General features: G+C 49.6%; 1 protein-coding gene across 1 annotated transcript in view; it reads left to right on the forward strand.

Annotated features, from left to right (window-relative positions):
- The first annotated feature begins 108 nt into the window (after nucleotides 1–108).
- The window catches only part of KCNK13 (potassium two pore domain channel subfamily K member 13), a 70,944-nt gene continuing 50,105 nt past the window's right edge, over nucleotides 109–20,947 (forward strand). Inside the window, exon 1 of the mRNA XM_035101887.3 lies at nucleotides 109–7,939. Coding sequence (XP_034957778.1) covers nucleotides 7,594–7,939 — 346 coding nt within the window. The 5' untranslated portion in view covers nucleotides 109–7,593. The remainder of the gene's footprint in view (nucleotides 7,940–20,947) is intronic.

Below are 20,947 nucleotides of genomic sequence, written 5' to 3' on the forward strand. Positions count from 1 at the left end.
ACCCTGTCTTTTGCTCACAAATAGAGTTTATCCACCCACAGATGCTATTCATTGTACAATGCTTTTCAACTGAGGCATCGCATATATATATTTCCTTTTTGCATATTTTTATAAGGATGAAATCCAGATAAAAGCATATGATGTAGATAAAGTAGTTTGTTGCTATGGCGGTAATCTAAGATAGTTAGGCTTCCTATTTCATCTTTAAAAGTAGGGAGCGATAAGTAATTGTGTATGGGCAACATCCAGCCTACAAAATGACACCATCTCCTGTTCAGTGCCCACTCCTAAATAAGACCCACTGAACTAACTGAGAGTGACTTTTGTGTAAACATGTATAGAACCGAGCTCTTGTGTTGACAGGTGTTGTATAATACGGCAGAAATAATAATCCATTGGTTTCTAAGCAATAACCGATCATTCACTATGAGATGAGATACTGAAGTGGACCCTGAGCTTCAGGTACAACTGATGGTTTAAAAATATTGGGAAGCAAAATAGGAGTGGTTTTTGTAGCCCAAGACTCATCGATTCCAATAGGGCTTAATTTGAAACATGCATCTTTAGGATTGAAACAATAGGTTGGTTCAGTCTTAAACTGTGGTTTGGTTTTATGTGTGAGCCTTGAGCTTGCATGCAATTTTTTGGAAGCTGTTCATGCCTGGGAACAAGCCACAAAATTGTTCAGAGCTAATTTGCTGTTGGAAATGAAAACAAATTATGGTACCATCTCCATTCTGGCTCTAGTTAATTGAAGACAGAATGGCGTAGTGTAGGGAAAGTGCAAATTGACTTCATCGAGAAAATTGTAGGGTTTCTACTCTTAATAGCTCAAGTATATGGTGTTTATACCTAACAGTTTTTGTGAAGGCAGGTCTCTGCAGAAGAACATAAAAAGTGGTGAATCAAGCCAAAGGCCTATCTAGTCCAACACTGTCTTTTCCTAACAGTCAGCAGATGCTTATGGGAAGTCCAGAAGCAGGATATAGACCGTCAAATTTTGGGTACTCCTCAAGCTTTCCAAAGAATAATGGTTGGGTTACCTAGATAGGCACTGGTTTTCAGTCCTAGCATATTGTATTCTGGATATCATAGAATCATAAGAGTTGGAAAAGACTACAAGGGCCATCCAGTCCAACCCCCTGCCAAGCAGGAAACACCATCAAAGCATTCCTGACAGATGGCTGTCAAGCCTCTGCTTAAAGACCTCCAAAGAAGGAGACTCCACCACACTCCTTGGCAGCAAATTCCACTGTCGAACAGCTGTTACTGTCAGGAAGTTCTTCCTAATGTTTAGGTGGAATCTTCTTTCTTGTAGTTTGAATCCATTGCTCCGTGTCCGCTTCTCTGGAGCAGCAAAAAACAACCTTTCTCCCTCCTCTATATGGCATCCTTTAATATATTTGAACATGGCTATCATATCACCCCTTAACCTTCTCTTCTCCAGGCTAAGCATGCCCAGCTCCCTAAGCCGTTCCTCATAAGGCATTGTTTCCAGGCCTTTGACTATTTTGGTTGCCCTCCTCTGGACACGTTCCAGCTTGTCAGTATCCTCCTTGAACTGTGGTGCCCAGAACTGGACACAGTATTCCAGGTGAGGTCTGACCAGAGCAGAATACAGTGGTACTATTACTTCCCTTGATCTAGATGCTATACTCCTATTGATGCAGCCCAGAATTGCATTGGCTCTTTAGCTGCTGCGTCACACTGTTGACTCATGTCAAGTTTGTAGTCTACCAAGACTCCTAGATCCTTTTCACATGTACTGCTCTCAAGCCAGGTGTCGCCCATCCTGTATTTGTGCCTTTCATATTTTTTTTTTTTGCCCAAGTGTAGTACTTTACATTTCTCCCTGTTAAAAGTCATCTTGTTTGCTTTGGCCCAGTTCTCTATATCACTGCCTCTCACTCAACTTTTTTAACCTGAAGGATCTGAAATGAATGCAAGAAGTACTTTCATACTGTTGGTTCATTACCAATACAGGTGTGAAGTGAAAACTGGTAAACCTCAAATATGCAAAAGAACAAGAGTATAGAGCAGGCATCCCCAAACTCCGGCCCTCCAGATGTTTTGGCCTACAACTCCCATGATCCCTAGCTAACAGGACCAGTGGTCAGGGAAGATGGGAATTGTAGTCCAAAACATCTGGAGGGCCGAAGTTTGGGGATGCCTGGTATAGAGCTTATTAATGCCTTGCAGTAATCAAGAACTCTGTTGAGGAAAATATTATCAAAAGATATTCATAACCAAGCATTATTTCCAACAATGTAATGTTTAGACTTATTAATGTAGCTTGATAGCTGAAAATAAAATGCATAGGTCTACCCTCTGACTTCAGTTACATGCATATAAAAATTTAGGAATGTTCACAAAAATTGCACTAAACAAGGAATAATGTCAGCTATTCTGCTTTTGTTTTCAGTGTCATGAACAGTAATTAGACTGCCTCCCATTTGAGCCCTTTGACTGAGTAGACATAAAGAATTAAGGTTCTCTGTAGTAGTGGCATTGTATATAGACAATCTCCCAGTACTAAAGATGTTGCCTAGTAACTGTATATTAAGCATTTTGCTTCCTCTTCTAAATTATATTTCTCCCAATATCTATTGTTTTTACAAGAAATTACGGCTTGGATCCAAATAACTGCTTCTGAAAGCAAAAGGACTTCTTCTGTTTGTGGAAGGGCTTTCAATGTACATACATAAATAATTTTATTTGTATGTCTGCCTTTTCATAGCTAAAACCATGCTCAAAGCCGCTGACAACATGAAAAATATCACATACCGTAATTACAACATAACAAAAGTAGTCATGAACAATAAATTGTACACAACAAAATTTAACTTATTTCCACATAAATCATAATGAGATATTAAATAAATATACAAAGTAATATCTAAAATAGCAACAACCCCCGCTAAACTATAACCCAACTGTTCAGCAGTCTCAGCATTTCTAGTTGGAGTCAGTCAGGACCCCAGCCTCCTAGGCCAGGTGGAAAAAGGCCTGCAAGGCAGGGAGCAGGTCTTCCAGGACTCGTAGCCAAGATGATCTGCTGGCAGGAGGGAGACATTTTTTGTATTCCCCACACTCATCTGGATGTAGCAGCAGTTACCCCATCATCTGAAGTAGCTTTCTAGGGGGCTCAAGGGGCCGCAGAGGAAAGCTGGCGCTCTTTTGCTGGTGGTAATATTTTGTAACCAGGAGTTCTGCTGACAGAGAATTCAGGCCAATGTTTTAAAACACATATTTATTGAAATGTATCTGCCGCTCTTCCATCCCCTGGTGAGGAAATACAGTAGTGGGCCATGTTCACAATATGAGTCCCCTCTTCTGGTATGTAAAGGAATTTCATATTATTAAATGTAGCTATCTTTGATCCCATTTCTTTCTTTCTTTTTTTTTAAAAAAAACACCATCCAAAGTACTGGAGCAGGAAGTTTGTATATGCAATCCTGAAAAGCTTTGTTTTCCTGCAACTTTGCAGACAGCTGACATTTGTGAAAAGTCTCTCATAACACATGCTGTGTTCCAAACAGGATAGTGAAGAGAGGAAGATAGATTTGGAATAATAGTTACATAACTTCATGGCAAAGTTTGGACCAGAATTTTGCTTATTCCCTCCCTGTCGCTGCTGCTTTTCATATCATTTGTATTGGCATGCAAGGCATTACTTTTGTCTATAAACCACCTTTTGTGCACTGATGGAAAAGAATTATAAGTGTGGTTACTAAATAATTTTTAAATTACCAGTCATTGCTTTTGTGAATAGTCACTGCTTATTTTGCATACACTTAATCTTTATTGTAATTGTCCCAGGCTGTTATTTTCTGCATTTCACTCCCATTTAAATTCACTGTTTACATTCCTTTCTCTACACCCATGTGCATATAGAGCTACTGAGGATAACAATTACCGTAGGTAATTTTATTCCCTTGATTTAGCTGCCTAAAGGATCTTGATAAGGTCGTTAAGTGTTATTTAGCTGTAAAGCCCACATCTAACATTTTTGTCCTCCTACCTCTCCATTATCATTCTATGCTTTAAACTGCTTCTACATTCCTGATACATAGAGCAAAAGCAACAGTCCACAAACCAGTTTGCAAGAATATCACAGTACTATTATAACTATAGTGATCAAATGAGGGTTTACATCTTGCTGCCCTGGTGCTACACATGGCATAATCAACACATCATTGCAGGAAAAAAGTATTTAAAAATAATAAAATGAGCATCTGCAGCCATGGATGTACAGTGGTGCCTCGCTTAACGAATGCCCTGCTTAACGAAATTTCCGCTTAACGAAAGGATTTTTCGAGCAGAGGTTGCCTCGCTAGATGAATTCGTTTTATGAAAAATTTGTCTAGCGAATTACGGTTTCCCATAGGAATGTATTGAAATTCAATTAGTGCGTTCCTATGGGCAAAAAAAAATTCAAAAAAATTTCAATGCATTCCTATGGGATTCGCTAGATGAATTTTTCACTATAAGAAAAGACCCGTGGAACAAATTAAATTCGTCTAGTGAGGCACCACTGTACTTGGCCCATTGCCCTCTTCCTATAAGAAGTTTTTGAAAATTAAAAAACAGCTTTATGGGTCCCTGCAGTTTGACCTCAAAGTCTAGCACCACCAATTTTGTGCATCTGGTGAGAGTGGCCTTGAGTCCACAAAAGCTTATACAATATAATACTGTGAATAGTGAGAAACTCCAGGGGTGCCAGCACTTTTCCAGGGTTTGCTTTCCTTGGAATGAAGACCAGTGGAGACTGGTGTCTTTATGATATAGTTTTATTTGCACATATATACACCATGAGTAGAGGGACGCGGGTGGCACTGTGGGTTAAACCACTGAGCCTAGGGCTTGCCGATCAGAAGGTCGACAGTTCGAATCCCCGCAACGGGGTGAGCTCCCGTTGCTCGGTCCCAGCTCCTGCCAACCTAGCAGTTTGAAAGCACGTCAAAGTGCAAGTAGATCAATAGGTACCACTATAGCAGGAAGGTAAAAGGCGTTTGCGTGTGCTGCTCTGGTTCTCCAGAAGCGGCTTTGTCATTCTGGCCACATGACCTGGAAGCTGTACACTGGCTCCCTTGGCCAATAACGCAAGATGAGCGCCACAACCCCAGAGTCGGTCACAACTGGACCTAATGGTCAGGGGTCCCTTTACCTTTACACCATGAGTATAAGATTGCCGAGAGGGGGCATAGCTGCCAAGTTTTCCCTTTTCTCGCGAGGAAGCCTATTCAGCATAAGGGAAAATCCCTTTTAAAAAGGGATAACTTGGCAACTATGAGAGGGGGGCCTCACAGCATTAACACCACCAAATATCTTATTTCTCCATTAGTCACAGCTTTGGATCCAGCACAAAGTGAGCATGTAAAAGGCTGCGTTCAAAATTACATCCTGCATTCCTAAACTATGGATAACGGAATATGTCTTGGTCCTGCATACTTGACGGAGCATCTCCACTTCCCTTGGCCCTGAGGTCCAGTTCCAAGGGCCTTCTGGCAGTTCCCTCACTGCGGAAAGTGAAGTGACAGGGAACCAGGCAGAGGGCCTTGGCAGTGGTGGCACCCGCCCTGTGGAATGCCCTCCCTTCAGATGTCAAAGAGATAAACAATTATATGACTTTCTGAAGGCAGCCCTGTATGGGGAAGCTTTTAATGGTCTGATATTTTGCTGTGTTTTTATATTCTGTTGGAAGCTGCCCAGATGGTTGGGGCAACTCAGTCAGATGGGCTGTGTGTGTATAGGTAATAAGTTGTTGTTGTTTGTTGTAAGAGCTACTGGTTTCTCATCATTGGTTGGCTTCCAGGTTAATCACGTTGTGAGTGATTAAAGGGAGGGACACGGAGGCCACCTTGAAACCCTTGGGGAAAAGATGGGCTGGAAATGGCAATAACCCATGGAGCTGAGACAGGCAGAAGGCAGAGAGGCTAGCGAGCTTTAAAACTGGAGCGTGTCAGCGGCTGAATATAGCAGTCCCGACTAACTACTGTATTTGTTGCATCGTTAAATGAATCGCAGACCGGTCCTCCTCCTCCAAGCTGCTGGGAGGCTGGAGGATCCCGGAACTTTACTGGGGCAGAGAAAAATGGACTTGAAGGCACCTGCTCCTGCAGCCTCTTTCAACTCACGCAACAAAGGCGCCACACAGAAATCTCGGCCGAATCAGGACCGATCCAGAGACAAGCAGGTCACCTCGGGGCTCTAGCAGCGCGGAGGCGGAGGCAGGATCCCGCTAACCTTGTTTTGCCCGCGAAGACCGGCTGCAAAGCAGGGACGAGATCGCGCCTGGCTGGCCGCGAGTAGCACAGTCCTGCTTGCCTGGACTTCCGAAGAAGAGCATCTCATCTGGGCATCTCCTTAGGAACATCCCCGCCCGGTGTGAAATGGCACAGGCAACAGTCTTCTCCATCCAACCGCGCGGGACCACGGTCAGACCCCGGCGTCTTTCCCTGCCGCTGCCTGAGTCCAAACAGGGCAAGAAACGGGTCCGCTTTCTTCCCAAACCCCTCACCTGCCCCTAGCGTTGCGCACTCAGAAGAGCAACGAGCTCGGCGTCCGACTTTTCAAGTAGAAGAGGTGGGAAGGCGCAAGGGGCTGGGGCGAAGCTCTTCCCAGCCAGCGCCCCGCCGCGCCCGGATCATCCCCTTAAAGGAGTTGGCCGCAAGTTCACGGTCTTGGGAAGGCTGAGCTCGGAGAGCGGCATCGGAGGGCGGAGCTGCCCTTGCCTTAAACCCCGGCGCAGGTCTTGGGGGCTGCCTTAGAGGGCTGGAGAGAAGCACAGGATGAGGGGGAGAGAAAAAAACCCGTCGTGGATTGTGGGTGGAAACGGTGGCGGCTTAGATACCAAGTAAAAGATGCTGGCCTGGTTCTGAAACCGTCCCTGTGATCTACGCTTGGGATAGGTCAGCGCGGGCTGTGTTGACTCGCTGGAGAGAGAAAAATGCGCTCTGCATATGATCAGAGAAACATTCCCTTGTTCTTTTTAATCACGTCGTATTTGGCAAGGCTCTAAGCAGGCTCCGGCGCCGGGAGCATGACGACTCCCAAGAAAGCTGAACTTCGGGGCGGAGTTCGTGCTTTTTCAATCGCGAGCCGGGGAAAGCGAGCCGGGCCACGTGCTCTATAGATCCCGGCGGAAAAAGAAACTGGCCCGACCGAACGAGAACTATTTCGCCGAGGTCGGAGGAGCGGAGGTTGGGACCGCAAGAGCCCTCGACTGCGAGCGGGCTGTACTACTCGGGAGCAAGCCCCCAGCCACCCACCCGCCCGTCTCTGCCTCGGGTGACCATTGAACTCCATTCAAGGTAGGCTCGCCGGCTCCACGGACGGGACCCCTGCGATGCCCTCGCAGCCTTTCGCTTCTGCGCCCTGCTCTGCAACAGTCGCCAACCTTGCCGCCGCCGCCGCCTCGGGGAGTCCTGGGGCTCCGCTCGCCGTCGAGGATCGCGCGGTTCGTTGTCGCGGCCACCGCCAGGTACTGGGAACCGGCGGCCAGGCCTCCTGACGTGTTGCCCGCAGAGTATCGAGTGAGATGGGCCGCCGGGGGGCGCACCGGTAGGGCGCGCCGTCGGGCGGAGGGGGGCGATGGGGTGCCGCGGGGTGTGCTGCTGCCCCGCGCCCGGCCTGTACGCCTTCAACGAGGACAACGCCCGCTTTGCGCTCCTGGCCGTCCTGATCGTCTCGTATCTGCTGTGCGGCGCGGCTGTCTTCTCTGCCCTCGAGCGGCCCACGGAGCTGCGAGCGCAGGAGAAGTGGCTGGAGAGGCTGGAGAACTTCTCGCACAGGTTCAACCTCACGCCGGCCGAGCTGCAGGAGCTCCTGCGCGAGTACGAGGACGCCTACGTGGCCGGCATCCGAATCAACAACACGCTGCCCCGGTGGGATTTCCCGGGGGCTTTTTATTTCGTGAGCACCGTGGTCTCCACTATAGGTAAGTGGGAGAAAGCCCCGGAGGGGAGCGCACGGTCGCGCCTGTTCTCTGCCTGCCTCTCCCCTTTCTCTTCCTCCACCACCAAGAATGGGCATCTCTCTCAGGCCTTGGGTTACCTGTGAGCACTTTTCCAAATCAGAAAACACTGTCATGTACGAAGAGTGGGGTGGGGGGCTAGTACAAAGCACATGTGCGTTTCACTGTTCGGTGTTGGAAGCTGTGATGGACTGCGTATGCCTGAAGTACATGCCTATGCTATTGTCATATCTACATGGAGGGTTTTGTGCTTAGAAAAGCATCTCACTTTCATCTCGCTAGGGCAAAGTCAGGCTCACTTTGGGAAGTCCATTTTTAATGCCTCTGCATTGGCAATACAAGTCAGTTTTCCAGTAACTCTTCCTCCTTCCTTCCTTCCTTCCTTCTCTCTAGGCTCCTCCACCTGCTGTATGTTTTCCTTTTTTACAATATTTCCCTGAAGTACCACCAAGCTCCTTTGTTCCTTTATTAACTATACATTAGCAATGATTGGTTTTGGCAAAATTGAAAGTGCCTTCTACATGGCACCCTCATTTTCTCTTGTCTTCAGTATTTAAAGTTGCCGTTTCAGAGAGTGTGATCCGTTTTCATGGTTGGTTCTGGTTTTGCCTTCGTGCATGAACTTTAGTTCGGCTGCCCAGAAGTGTGAAACTTGTGAAAGAGTTGGGGGGGGGGAGTGTTACATGAGAAATGGATTTGTTCAGATGTTTATAACTACATTTTATTTTTGCATTGTTTTATATTATTGAGACCATATGTGAAGAGGTCCAGGATATAAATCCTCCAAAATATATTTCCCATCCCAAGCATTTGAAAATATTTTTCCTTGGTGAGCTATGTTGTGATATAACAAGCTTTGACGTTAACCAAACTAACAAGTCTCTGTAATAATAGCATTTACGAGATGAGATTGGCTTTTAAAGTATCCCAGCTGTGCAGTTCTCTGCTTTTGACAGTGAGCTCCACAGGTTGTTTCATGCACAGCGCACATTTTCTTTCATAGCTTGGGTTATTTACAGTCTGGTGTGCGTAAGTGATGTCTTCGAGACATCCCACTTAGGCTGCTGGTGTGTTGGGGCTACTTTTCACTCACGACACTGACAGCGCTTTTGCTTTTCCTGCGTTTGATGGGAGGTATGAATGTAAATAGGGACGCGGGTGGCGCTGTGGGTTAAACCACAGAACCTAGGGCTCGCCAATCAGAAGGTCAGCAGTTCGAATCCCTGCGACAGGGTGAGCTCCTGTTGCTTGGTCCCTGCTCCTGACAACCTAGCAGTTTGAAAGCACGTCAAAGTGTAAGTAGATAAATAGGTCCTGCTACAGCAGGAAGGTAAACAGCGTTTCCGTGCGCTGCTCTGGTTCACCAGCAACGGCTTTGTCATGCTGGCCACATGACCTAGAAGCTGTACGCCGGCTTCCTCAGCCAATAACACGAGATGAGCGCCGCAACCCCAGAGTCGGTCACAACTGGACCTAATGGTCAGGGGTCCCTTTGCCTTTACCTTTTATGAATGTAAAAACCTCCTTAATGGCTGGATTATAGAAAGTGAATTATACAAGCTGTTATGTACTGAGCTGAATCCTAGAACAATAGGATTCAGAATCAGCGGGAGCTACCCAATCCAACTCCAGGTGGAAGTGAATCCGCAACCTGATTGGCCTGCTGGAGCAGCCAATCAGGCGGCTGGCAGAAGTGAATCTGCTACCTGATTGGCCTGTAGGAGCAGCCAATCAGGCTGCAGGCAGAAGTCAATCCACAATATAATTGGCCCACAGGTGTAGCCCTGAAGTAGCCAATCACGCAAGGCCCATTGTGTAAATAATGTATATAAGCAGATGGTTTTGGGAAAAGAGCGATTCGTCTTCTCTTCTTCTCCTTGATGACTATGAGCTGAATAAAGAGCATGAAATTCACTCTCGACTCCGAGTATATTTCACTGGCGACGAAGGTGGGATCCTGCTGAGCTGACCGCCACCACGCACTGCACCGCAGCACCGCCACCTGCTGCACCGCTGCATCGCACCGTGCATCCAGGCTTCAGCTCCAGGACCCAAGGAACCCAGAATGGCAACCGACAGCAGCTTCTCGCCATTCAAACCAGCATCAGGAGACTGGGAAGGGTACGCCGCCCGTTTCAACTTCCTCCTGCAAGCAAAAGAAGTCACCAACGATGCCATGAAGAGGGCGACATTCTTCAGCGTCTGTGGAGAGGAGACGTTTGAAATCGCCCGGGCTCTCCTTGCACCTAGAGATGTCGCTACCGTCTCTTACAAAACAATAATGGAACGGCTGAAGGAGCACTTCTCACCACAGCCCTCGGTGGTAGCTTGCCGAAATGCCTTCTACGCAAAGCGGCAAGCCCCGGGGGAAACCATAACTGGGTTTGTGACCTCCCTCCGCCAAGCCGCCCGGTTATGCAACTTCTCAGAGTTGGAGAACATGCTTCGTGACCGCCTCGTTGGTGGCCTGAGGGACGAGATGTTGCAACGACGCCTCTACGCCAAAAAAGACCTCACGTTCCAGATTGCTCTGGAGGAAGCCCTGGCAACCGAAGCCGCCGAGAGGTCAACGCAAGAGGCACGACCGGCCCCGCCATCCCAACCGAGGGTCTACCACGAAGACCTCACCGACGAATCCGAATCTGACAGGGAGGAAGTACACCGAGTACAGCGGCGCACTCAAGCAGCACACACACCACAGCAGCCTCGACGAGAAGGAGGGAACTGTGCAAGCTGCGGGGAGAACCACGAGAGGAGGACCTGTCGTTTCCGCAACGCAGAGTGCAGGCAGTGCAGAAAATTGGGACACATCGCCCGGGTGTGTCGGGCTCAACTCACCCGTCGACAAGCATCAGATGACCGACCCAGGAGCCCCAGGTCACACGGCACCATGCACCAAGGCAACTCGACGGAGATCACGGACTACCAGGTATTCCAGTTGCCCCATCCCAGCACAGAGAAAATTTATATAGAGGTACAGATAGAGGGAGCCCCATGCCGCATGGAGCTGGACACAGGTTCAACTCTATCCATAATCTCGGCCCGAACATTAAGGGAACTGTGCCCTAATGGGGGTCCCAAACTAAGGCCGGCCCCATTCACCCTCCGGGACTTCCAGAAACGTAAGGTCCCTACAATGGGGGTGGGGACCTTCAGGGTTAAATATCGAGGGCGAAAGCAACAATTGGACTTGCTGGTAGTTAAGGGCCCCTACGTTAGCTTACTGGGACTGGCATGGTTTGGACCTCTGGGGCTAGCCGTTACCGGGGTGAACCGCACTAGCTTACAAGTGGACGTGGACGCCATATGCAAAGAGTTTCCAGGGGTTTTCGATGGGGCATTGGGACGATATACAGGACCCCCCATTGCCCTACAGCTAGACCCCGCTGTACGACCCATCAGGCACAAGGCCCGCCGGGTCCCGTTCGCCCTGAAACCCCGCATAGACGAGGAATTGGACCGGCTCGTGGAGCAAGGAGTGCTGGAGCCGGTGCCCAACTCCCCCTGGGAAACTCCAATTGTCACACCCGTCAAGCCTAACGGTTCGGTCCGCATCTGTGCAGACTACAAATGCACCATAAACAAGGCTCTCACGGCCCATGCATACCCAGTGCCAGTGGTCAGCCATGTCCTCGCCACCCTGGCTGGGTCAAAAATCTTTGGCAAACTGGACTTGGCCCAAGCGTATCAACAGTTGCCTGTGGACGAAGCCACAGCAGAGGCTCAGACGATTGTGACGCACAGAGGGGCATTCAGAGTAAAGCGGCTGCAATTTGGCGTTAGCGTGGCACCAGGCATATTCCAGAATCTAATGGACTCTCTCCTTAAAGGGATTCCTGGCGTCACCCCCTTCTTCGATGATGTACTGATCGCCGGGCCCACACCAGAGGAATTTGAGGACCGCCTCCGCTCCGTCCTGCACCGTTTCCAGACGGCGGGCCTCAAGGTGAAGCGGGAAAAGTGTTTACTGGGAGTGCCGCAGGTGGACTTTCTGGGATTTAAGGTGGACGCAGAAGGGGTCCATCCAACCGGTGACAAGGTACGGGCCATTTGTGAGGCCCCAGCGCCCAAGAGCAAGCCCGAACTTCAGTCATTCTTGGGACTATTGAACTTTTACCATGCCTTCCTTCCCCATAAGGCAGCGGTAGCGGAGCCCCTACACAGACTCCTAGATAAAAGGGCCCCTTGGGTGTGGGGCCAGCGACAAAGGGCCGCATTCCAGGCAGTCAAGGACTTGCTCGTCTCGAACTCGGTCTTGGCACACTTCGACGAGAGGCTGCCAGTGGTGCTGGCATGCGACGCCTCTCCCTATGGCATCGGCGCTGTCCTGGGACACCAACTCCCGGATGGAAGAGAGGTGCCGGTGGCATACTTCTCCCAGACGCTTGCTGCAGCCGAACGAAACTACTCACAGATTGACAAGGAGGGTCTGGCAATCGTGAAGGGCGTAAAAAAATTCCATGATTTCTTGTACGGGCGGCCCTTTACCATAGTGACTGACCACAAGCCGTTGCTTGGCCTGTTTGCCCCCGAGAAGCAGACCCCCCAAGTGTTGTCTCCACGTGTCCTCAGGTGGTCAATTTTCCTTGCCGGCTACCAGTATGCACTAATCCACCGCCCTGGGAAGGCGATGGGCCACGCAGACGCCCTCAGCAGGCTACCACTACCAGAAACAGGCCCCGACCCAGCGCCTGTGCAAGAGGTTATGACCCTGGAGCTGCTTCCCGACCGACCCATTCAGGCACAAGAAGTTGCGCACCATTCCACAAAAGATAGGGTCATCTCCCGGGTCCTGGACTGGGTGTGGCGAGGATGGCCCAGCAGCAGCCCCGGGCCAGAATTCGCTGGCTACACAAACCGCAAACATGAACTGTCGGCCCACAAGGGGTGCCTGTTATGGGGAAGCAGGGTTGTTGTTCCCCAGCCCCTCCGCAAAAGGGTCCTCACAGCCCTACACGAGACACACCCAGGGGTAGTGAGGATGAAGGCCCTTGCCAGGAGTTATGTGTGGTGGCCGGGGATTGACAGAGAGATAGAGGCCTGGGTCCAACACTGCCAGACCTGCCAAGAATCCCGCCCGGATCCCCCAAGGGCCCCAGTCCAGCCCTGGGAGTCCGCCCGACAACCATGGTCACGCTTGCACGTGGACTTCGCTGGCCCCTTCCAGGGAAAAACATTCTTCATAGTGGTGGATTCCTACACCAAATGGCTGGAGGTCGCACTGGTACCGTCCACTTCTACGGCGGCAGCCATCCGGGTACTACGTAAGCTGTTTGCAACCCACGGGCTCCCTGACACCCTCGTCTCGGACAATGGAACCGCATTCACGTCAGAGGAGTTCCAGACCTTCACAGCGCAGAACGCCATCCGCCACATCCGCTCAGCACCATTCCACCCTGCCACCAATGGCCAAGCGGAGCGCATGGTGCGGACCACCAAGGACAGCCTCCGCCGCATGACACAAGGGGACTGGGAATACCGCCTTGCCGCATTTCTTCTAGCACAGCACAGCACCCCAAGCACAACGACGGGCCGGAGCCCAGCTGAACTACTAATGGGCCGGCGCCTTGCAACTAGACTGGACCGACTTCACCCCGACAGAGCTCAGGATGAGGTAGTGGTGGGGAAAGGCAGGATCTCCCGGACATTTGTGGCCCAGGACCCAGTGTATGCAAAGAATTTTGGGGCAGGCCCAGCATGGGTACCCGCCACAGTCACCAAGGTGCCCGGTCCCGTGTCGTACGAGGTACTAACGGAAGGGGGGCAATGTTGGCGCCGCCACTGCGACCAGCTACGGCGACGATTCCCAGGAGGAACCCGGGAGGAGAGTGGGACAGAGGGGTCCCAAGGGGACAGCAGGGCAGTGAGGCCTGTAGAGCGAGAGGGGTGGGCAGGGGAAGCAGAAGCAGTAGGCACAGAGGGGCGCCCCGAGGCTGGAAGGACACCGGAACCAGAGCCACAACCTAGTGGTTCAGTGGCGCCAGACCAGACAGCCCCAGCACAGCCAGCAGCCTCGGAACACGAGCCAGAACCAGAACCCCTGACCAAGGAACACCCCAGGCCACAACGCACACGGAGGCGGCCAGCAGACCTTGGGGACTACGAATGCAACTTCCCGGGCAGGACTGGAACTTAGAGGGGAGGGGTGTTATGTACTGAGCTGAATCCTAGAACAATAGGATTCAGAATCAGCGGGAGCTACCCAATCCAACTCCAGGTGGAAGTGAATCCGCAACCTGATTGGCCTGCTGGAGCAGCCAATCAGGCGGCTGGCAGAAGTGAATCTGCTACCTGATTGGCCTGTAGGAGCAGCCAATCAGGCTGCAGGCAGAAGTCAATCCACAATATAATTGGCCCACAGGTGTAGCCCTGAAGTAGCCAATCACGCAAGGCCCATTGTGTAAATAATGTATATAAGCAGATGGTTTTGGGAAAAGAGCGATTCGTCTTCTCTTCTTCTCCTTGATGACTATGAGCTGAATAAAGAGCATGAAATTCACTCTCGACTCCGAGTATATTTCACAAGCTATACAAAGTATAGAAAGTGAATTATACAGACTCCTGTGGGAAAGCCCTGTCAATGGTTGTTGGTGATGGAAAGTGGGACCTGCTATCTGGAGAGGTCCTGTTCAGAATTTTAGCCAGCCAGCTTTGCCCTTTTTCAGGATATTCCATTCTACCCTCTGCAATCTACTATCAATCAATATCCATTGAGCATGTTCAGTCTTCACTGAAATATCTCCCCTTTGTTTTCCTTCCTAAAAACAGTTTATTTATAGCTTACTTGTGCAAACTTCTGGGTCTCCCTGAGCCAGCTGGTACCTCCCTCTTGTGAATGGATTGTGTCATTTTGGCTGCCTAAGGATCCGAACTGGGAGAAAGGGCTCATGGATTTCCTATGGTAGGGATGGGGAATGTGTGGCTGTTCTGGTGTCACTGAACTACTGCTCCCATCATCCCTGGGCATTGGTGCCATACTATCTGGTGCTGATTGGAGTTGTAATTGACAACATGGGGTGCTGCTGCTGCTGCTGCTGCTGCTGGGTTGCCCTATCCCTGTTTTATGTAAGATGGACAAACTGTTTCTGACAGCATGTCACTGAAGAACCAATTGCTACAGCAGAGGGAGGCTGCTTGCCTTCAAGTTCTGCTTGTGAGTTCCTAAGAAGCACCTTAGGTTGGACCTTTGATCCTGCAGGAATCTAAGAAACTGCTTTATACCATGTTAGATAATTGGGCAGAGGTGTACCTAGGGGTTGCCGAAACCGGCCCCCCAGCCGGCGGGGGGGGGGGGGTAGGCCTGAGGCGGTGTGCAGCAATCACCTATCAGGTGTTGGGAGTCCTCCCAAGACACCTGGAGCTCCTTCTCTCTCGGCTCAGGGAATCCGCCAGGATCTCCAGCAGGAAAAGGTGCTGTTGCTGGAGGGGACAAAAGGACTCCCTGGAGTGACTTATAGGCAGGGAGCACGTTCCTCCTATCCAGGCAACCTTGGCTGCTTCTTTTTTTCAGCGGGTGGGAGGGATGCCAGTACAGTGGTGCCTCGGTTTAAGTACACAATTGGTTCTGGAAGTCTGTACTTAACCTGAAGCGTACTTAACCTGAAGCGAACTTTCCCATTGAAAGTAATGGAAAGTGGATTAATCCATTCCAGATTGGTCCGCGGAGTACTTAAACTGAAATTTCTCATACCGAAGCGTACTTAAACCGAGGTATGACTACAGCTCTTTGCCAAGGGTACAAGGGACCCTGAGTACGCCTCTGCCATTGGGCCATCTAGCTTATAACTGGGGATACTGACTTGCAGAGGCTCTCCTGGGTATCAGGCAGGGGACATTTCTAGGTGGAGCTAGAAATGCTGGGGATTGAACTTTGGAACCTTTTCCATGCAAAGTGTGTGCTCTACCACTGAGTTACAGCCCTTCTTGTGTTCCTACCGTGTTTCCCCTTTTTTAAGCCGTAGTCATAAAGTAAGCCATGGCAGGATTTTTAAGATTTTAAAAATATAAGACATACCCCGAAAATAAGACATAGGTCTACGTGCAGGTTCGGCGCCCAGCAGCAAAGGTGTGAACGGGGCCTGAGGACGCCTCTGGCCAAAAGTTTAAGGGGGGGGTGTCGGGAAGTTCCATTTGGTGGAGGGAGGGAGACGCCACTGACCGGGCTTGTTGCCTCTTTTTCCTTTTCACGTTGTTTGTTCCTGTAAAATGGCAAGCCCCGGGCCAAAGCAATCGATCCTCGCCTCCATCGGTTTCCAGGGTGGTGGGAGGGAGGAAAGAAAGAGGGAAAAGGTGTCGGCAGGGAGAGAAAACGGCTGTTCTGTCGTTAGAGACGTTGGCTCGATTGCTTCAGCCTGCCCGCAAGCCAGCTAAGCAGGAAAGAAAGGGGAGAGGACTCGCACGTTTTCTCTCCCTACCGTTTCCCTCTTTCTCCCTCCCCCCCCCGGAAGCTTCCTCGATCCGGTGCTGGGCGCCGACCCAGCAGGCTGCTCCCTTGATCCGGCGGCCTGTCGGGTCGGCGCTGATCAGCGCTGCGCGGAGCACCGGATTGAGGAGCCGGTCTGCAGAGTCAGTGCCCAGCAGCGCCGTGCTGGATTGAGGAGGTGATACTCCGTGCGGCGCTCCTGGGCGCTAACTCTGCAGGCCGGCTCCTCAATCTGCGCGGCGCAGCAGCATCAACAGCCGAGTGCAGCGCGCCAAGCTGGCCAGCGCCCTCACCACCGCCGCAGGAACGGGCACGTCCCCCGCCAGCGCCAGTCTCAGCAGCAGCAACACCAGCAGCGATGCCCGCATGGTGCAGCTCAGCCCCACGGCAGCCCTTGCGCTCCCGCTCCAGTCACCTGCGCGAGCCATGCTCTATGGCCTTGGCCCCCCGCTCAGCACCGCCAGCAGGTCCACCGCAGCGTCAGGGGAGGAGGGACTTTTCTGCCTGTGCCATCCGTTCTCGGCTTGGTTTGCTTAGGGTCGCCTTTGTCATATGCCAACATTGACGATGATGTCCTTCAGTTTCACAGAATTGTGGAATTGGAAGGGACCACGAAGGCCCTGCAATGGAGGAATATTGTGCCTCCAACTCCCCCCCCAATGGAACTTCCCGACACTCCCCCCTTAAACTTTTGGCCAGAGGCGTTGTCCTTGCTGTGCGCCCTGAGCCAGCGGGATCCAGCAGCAGCAATGCTGGCTGCGGTAAGGAGGGGTACTTACAGTAATAATAATTTTTTTAAAAGACACCCCCCGAAAATAAGCCATAGGCTTATTTTCTTGAGTAAAATAAATATAAGACGGTGTCTTAAAATGTGGGAAACATGGGTAAATGATGCGGCTATTCAGCTTCACACATGCAAGAGATGTTGACCAGTGCTTGTAAGGACTCATCAACACTCATTTCCCACCATGCTTTTCCGGTTTGTATCAGGGTTCTCTTCACACCCACCCACACCTGGCTACTTTGCTCATGGAAACCAGCTCTTTAACGCTCTTGGCAATCCGCAGAAACCCAAATTGTCATCAGCATTAAAGAGTGCATTTTCCTGGTGAAAGCGGGGGGCAGGGGAGTGCTTATGCTGGGACTAGGAAACACTTGTCTCTGCATGGAAAGCATGGGGCAGAAGCCAAGTGTGGATGAGCCTTTAGTGTCATTCATGGAAATGAAAATCAAGAGATGATGTGTCAGTGTAGACAGGACAGCTTCTCTAGAGATCTGCAGGTGCCACATCTGAGGTTAAAATATGAAAATCTGAAGCTTTACAGGTTTTCCAATTGGCAACCAACACCCATTTCATCACAAACCTTCTGAATTTTTGCAGTGAAGGCTAAGCCAGCTTCTTGCTCTTCACCCCTTCAGCAATGACTTACACCTTCTTCTGCTGCTTGCAGTGGCTGTTGCTCCCAGTTATCTTAGGCTCTGGAGAGCTATCACAAGCAACTTACACAGTCAAGTGATGGTCCCCAGGGCTGGTAGCAAAGTCATGAACTGGCCCACTCCACAGTTATTGTTTTTTAAATAGACTATGTCTGCTCTAGAAGACAATTGCAGAATTTGAATTTGCTGCAAAACGGAGAAAACAGCAAGCGCACTTACATAAGGTGGTTTTTTTTTTTAATGCCATTCAGGAACTAATGTATTTGTAATTTGAGACATTTCAATGAAATTGGCCACCAGGCACTTCATTTCCTGTGTAGAATAGTCATCAGTGAATGATGGCATCTCTAGAACACTGCTTTGCAGGGATTCAAACTTAATGCTGTGGGTTGCTTTTGATTGTTTGGAATACTTTTTTTGAAGCTGGGTGCTGGGTAGAAATCTCTTTTATGTGGGCTGAGGTATACGTTACATACACATCCAAACCAGGGGACTGGTTTAATCTTTTACTCCAAACCACAAAGTGAGATGCAGATGAGATTTTATAAAGCATGACTTACTAAGGGGACGTGAGTGGTGCTGTGGTCTAAACCACTGAGCCTCTTGGGCTTGCTGATCGGAAGGTCAGTGGTTTGAATCCCCGTGACGAGGGGAGCTCCGGTTGCTCTGTTCCCGCTTCTGCCAACCTAGCAGTTTGAAAGCACACCAGTGCAAGTAAATAAATAGGTACCACTGCGGCGGGAAGGTAAATGGTGTTTCAGTGCATTCTGGCATTTGTCACGGTGTCCCGTTGCACCAGTAGCGGTTTAGTCATGTTGGCCCCATGATCCAGAAAGCTGTCTGCAGGTAAATGCCGGCTCCCTCGGCCTGAAAAGTAAGATGAGCACCGTACCCCAGGGCCGGCTCATCGTAGACCCCCGGTGGCGCAGGGCACCATGGCGCCGGCCCGCCAGGAGGGCGCCGCGAGCTGCGCCCGCCCGCTGGCTGGCCGGTCCGCCGGTCCGCTGCGCAGCTGCACGCGGCGCCCACCTGCCCACCGTGCCGGGAAACGGGGCGGGAGGGCGCCGGAGAGATCTGGCGCACCATGGCTACAGGGGCGCTTAAGACGGCGCTGCCATACCCCATAGTCACTTTTGACTGGACTTGGCAGTCCATGTGTCCTTTACCTTTACCTTTTTTTACCTGCTATGCCCAAACCAGCACACTTAATAAGAGTACACCATTTAAGTGATTAATAAACCTCTCCTTAAAATTTTAAATTAGTTCCAAGAAATGGTCTGAAGGCACACGGTTTAGCAATCTTGCTTGAAGCTAAATGGGGCTGATATGGATTTATTTGATTTAATATTTGTATTCTGCTTTTCCAACAACAAATGTTGAGCTCACAGTAATCACAGTAGCATTAAAAACACTATAATATCAAACATATGAGTAAATTCATCAAAATTCATCAAAACGTATAAGTAAATTCATCAAAACAATTAATACAATGGAATGCCTGGATAGGAGACCATCTGGGAAGCCGATATATACTGGTTTGAGTTCCCTGGAAGAAAATGGAATACATATAAATCAAATTGTTCAAGCACTCTAGAACAGCCTTCCCCAAACTGCTGTTTTCAAGATGTTTCGACTGCAACACCTGTCACCAGTGGCGCTGCTCAAAAAAGAAGCGCGGAGCTTGCAAGCAGTCTGCCCGTCGCCTCCCCCTCAAGAGAGGCGTGTGGCTCTGGCACACTGCAGGCCCCGCGGTGTGACGCCCAGTGCCCCCCGCCTCACCTAGTTACCAGTGGTGTAGGAAGGGGGGTGCGGGAGTTTTTTGTTTTTTTTAAGTGTCATGAGCCCAGGTTTTTTGTTGTTGTTTTTTGGGGGGAGAAACGCACATATTTTTGCCATTTTGTCACCCCCCTCAGTGATGACACCCGGGGCGGACCGCACCTACCACACACCCCTTCCTACGCCACTGCCTGCCACCCCTTGCGATTGGCCATGCTGATTGGGGGTGATGGAAGTTGGCATCCAAGACTTCTGGAGGGGACACCAGTTTGGGGAAATCTGCAGTAGTATAAATAAGTGTCCCTCACTCCAGTCCTAAATAGGCATAAGTAGGATTTGCCTTCAATCTACCACACACTCCCGAATATAAAGCTTGCTTATTTTTTCCTGCCTTTGAACTGATCTTTCTTGGGAATGGCTTCTCACTGGCTTATTTGTAGTGATACGCAGCTATGAGCTGAAAATCAATAGTGCTGAAGATCTTCAAAAGAGACATGGACTATATGTTCCCAGTAATAAGTAGTTTTTCAGGAACAGGCTTTCTTAAGACCCATTTCTATTAATAATAACACTCCTTTGTCACTTATACACCTTGGTATAGGATGGCCTCTGGCTGCTTCACAGTTTGTTTAGTTTATAATAGATGAAACAAAGTCGTAGATTTGTCAGAATATCCACCTGAAAACCACTGAGCTACTTCTGCTACATTTCCAAAAAGCCAAGCCCCAAATTGGACTCTCATCATAACCTCATTATGGGCAAGAGTAATTAATTATTATGAAACTTAACTCTTTTAAAGACAAATGCAAGAAATTGTGATACTGAAAACTATCCTCTGTAGTTTATTTAAGTTGGTGAGAACATATGGAGACATCCTGCTCCCCACAGTGACCAACCAGGATAAAGTTCTATTTTCCTATCAGATGCCCAAACTAACTTTTCGAACCTGTTGCCTTCCACATATCTGCTTCTGTTTCTATTAATTAACTGTGCGCTTCTGATTTGAAAATACTGGAATAGAGGTCTCCTAAAATATATCTGATGGCAAATTTCCACAAGTTTCCCCCCTTGATGTCAAAATGTGTTTCCATGGCTTATCTAACTAGAACAGGAACAAAGGGGAACCACTTCCATTTGCTTTGCACTGTTTAGAAAGATAACAAATTGTGATGGGGGGTGTACATTTATGCTGATATTCGCTGCCCCTTCTATTCTCAGTTAGTAAGACCCTGTAGGCAATATACCGTAATTCTTAAGTCTTCCTGTCAACTTGCAAAAGTAGTTTAACTCTGTGTAAAGCAGACTTTCAGAACCGGGGCTTCTGAAAACTATAAATA

The sequence above is a fragment of the Zootoca vivipara genome, chromosome 1 (genome assembly GCF_965207765.1).
Source record: "Zootoca vivipara chromosome 1, rZooViv2.hap1.1, whole genome shotgun sequence".
In the NCBI taxonomy this organism is placed as follows: domain Eukaryota; kingdom Metazoa; phylum Chordata; class Lepidosauria; order Squamata; family Lacertidae; genus Zootoca; species Zootoca vivipara.